This window comes from Panicum virgatum, chromosome 2N (assembly GCF_016808335.1).
Source record: "Panicum virgatum strain AP13 chromosome 2N, P.virgatum_v5, whole genome shotgun sequence".
NCBI classification, from domain to species: domain Eukaryota; kingdom Viridiplantae; phylum Streptophyta; class Magnoliopsida; order Poales; family Poaceae; genus Panicum; species Panicum virgatum.
In genome coordinates, this window is record NC_053146.1 from 20,788,644 (window position 1) to 20,790,900 (window position 2,257).

Below are 2,257 nucleotides of genomic sequence, written 5' to 3' on the forward strand. Positions count from 1 at the left end.
AACGCTTGGAACATACAACAGCTACGTCGCTTCTATCCTTAGAGTTCCGAGCTATTTGTACATCGTTTGTACTCGCATTTTCGATTTCCCAAAATAATAAAGGACTATTCTTTACTTATTTATCTTTTGGGAACCTTCCGGACCCTCTGGGGCTCAGATGCGCACGAACACTGAGGTACGCCTGGCTTTGCCCTCAGCAAAGCCAAGCCTCCCTCGGGGCTACTATGGGGGGAACCCCCGAACGTCCCCAAAAATTGCCAACATTTTTTGGAAAAAGTTCCGTCTCTAAGCTTCTTGTACACTTGGAAAAAACTACAGTACGGGGCCGGCCAAGTCGTGGGGCCGCCTACGCCTCTGGGATACGGCACCCCCCTCACCACCCCATGCCTACGTCGCTTATGAACGCGAAATTCTTCGCAGAAGTTTACCTAAGTCGCGTACGAGAACACGGAAGTAGAGTAAAAAAAATGAAGGCTCGAATGCACAAGGCCTCGATGGGCCACACTGTCGATTTAACGATAACGAATTTCTTTATTCATAAATACAAAGTGTAATTACAATAAGTACTAATCCATTACATGGGCTCTGAGGCCCAGTTTCCCTACAGGTTATCATCCCCCTTTGTGGATCTGCAACAGCATCGAACTCGGCTATTGGGGGGATGTCAGCTTCGAGCTTCCCGGCTAAGGCAGTGGCAAACTCCTCGGCGGCTGCGTCGGCATCGTCCATGATAGCTGACGCGGCATCCGCATCGGCGTCGTTGGGAATGACGTACCCCGACGACACCCTCTGGAGATCCATGATGTAGTGCGTCGAGGCCACGGTGACGGCTCGTAGGACACCGAGACGGAAGGTGCTCTTGGCATGCTCGGCGATCCGTCCATCTAGCGCTTGCAGGTGGCTGATCACCGAGCTACCAGAAACGACACCCTCCCCCTCGAGCTCCCGGCACACGCTCAAGGCGGTTCGCTCCAGGTCAGCGTACTCCGCCTTTGCCGCCATGAGCGCGGTGTTGACCGCCTCCTTCGCCGCAGTCTCGTCTGCCACTTGCTGCCTCTGCTCTGATCAAGGGAACAAAGATAAGTTACGAAAAACTAGAATCCAACAACATCGAAATTTCGAGCACTCACCTGCGATGTTCTTCTGCGGCTCTTCTCGCTGGATCCAGGCGGCCTCCTCGAGTAAAGACAAGGAGTTCTCCTTCTCCTTGAGGGCGGCCTCCGCATTCTAGAGGTCCACCTCCTTTTCCTCGAGGGCTTTGCCCTTCTCCTCGAGGGTCCCGGTGAGCGTGGCGACGGTTGCCTTCTGGCGCTGGAGCTCAGCCTCCTTGTCTTGGAGCTCGGCCTCCTTGCGCTGGAGTTCGGCTTCCCTCCGCTCGAGCGCCGTCCTAGTGCGCTGCAGCTCAGCGGTTTGTGCCTCGGCTTCCCGAGCCTTCTGCTCCGCTGCGGCCCTCTGGATGTCATGCTCACCAGCGGCCCGCGCCAGCTCCTCCTCTAGCGCCTGCTGGCGTGCCCCCAGGTCCGCCATCTTGGTGTTGGCGTCGATGTTCTGGAGCACCAAGCCAGCATTATGCTGACCCAGCCAGCTCACTTGAGAGTACAGCCGGGTCATCTCGGCGCTCTTCTTGCGCGAGATGTCCCTCAGCTACTACAAGAGGAAAGGCGTGGGTAAAACAAATGAAACCAAGGCCAAATACACACGATTCCCAGGAAGGAGCCGCTTACCTGGCTGATCTGGTAGTCCATTGTCCGATGGAGCTCCAGGGTGCGATCGAGGTGGTTCAGGATCTGAGAGCCTGCCTAGATCTGCGCCTGCCAGACGGCCTCCTCCTCCCGCTCATCGTGGAGAAACTCCGGGGGGACCCCGGACTGGATGATCGCCCCGTGATGGGCCCCCTCGGATGTCCCCTCGTCGAGCACCTCCTCGCAGGCCGACGTGAACTCAGCGATCTTGTCGGCGGCGCTTGCCGCAGCAGCGGGGTCGATGTCTCTCGAATCCCCGAACTCCTCGCTGCTGTCTGGCAGCTGCACCACCGGGATCACGCTTTCTGTTGTCGCCCTCGTCCTGGGCCTCCACCACCGGCACCCTCGGTGCCGACTCCTTCGCGACGCCCTCGACCCCAGCCCTCGGGGGCTCGGGGACGAGGGTCTCCACCTCAGTATGGTCGGCCGGGTGCTCATGCGCACCCCCACCAGCTCCCTCCTCTACGACCGGCCGAGCAGCGCTATCCGCGCCGCTCCGACCGACCTCAACTTCG

At 58.5% G+C, this 2,257-nt stretch overlaps 1 protein-coding gene across 1 annotated transcript; it reads right to left on the reverse strand.

The window, feature by feature from the left end:
- Window positions 1-531: 531 nt before the first annotated feature.
- LOC120662486 (tol-Pal system protein TolA-like) lies at window positions 532-1,611 on the reverse strand. Its single transcript, XM_039941623.1, has 4 exons — window positions 1,303-1,611; window positions 1,131-1,227; window positions 925-1,061; window positions 532-789 (listed from the first exon to the last, which is right to left on the reverse strand). The coding sequence occupies exons 1-4, from the start codon at window positions 1,609-1,611 to the stop codon at window positions 532-534; spliced, it is 801 nt and encodes a 266-aa protein (XP_039797557.1).
- Between the last annotated feature and the right edge of the window lie 646 nt (window positions 1,612-2,257).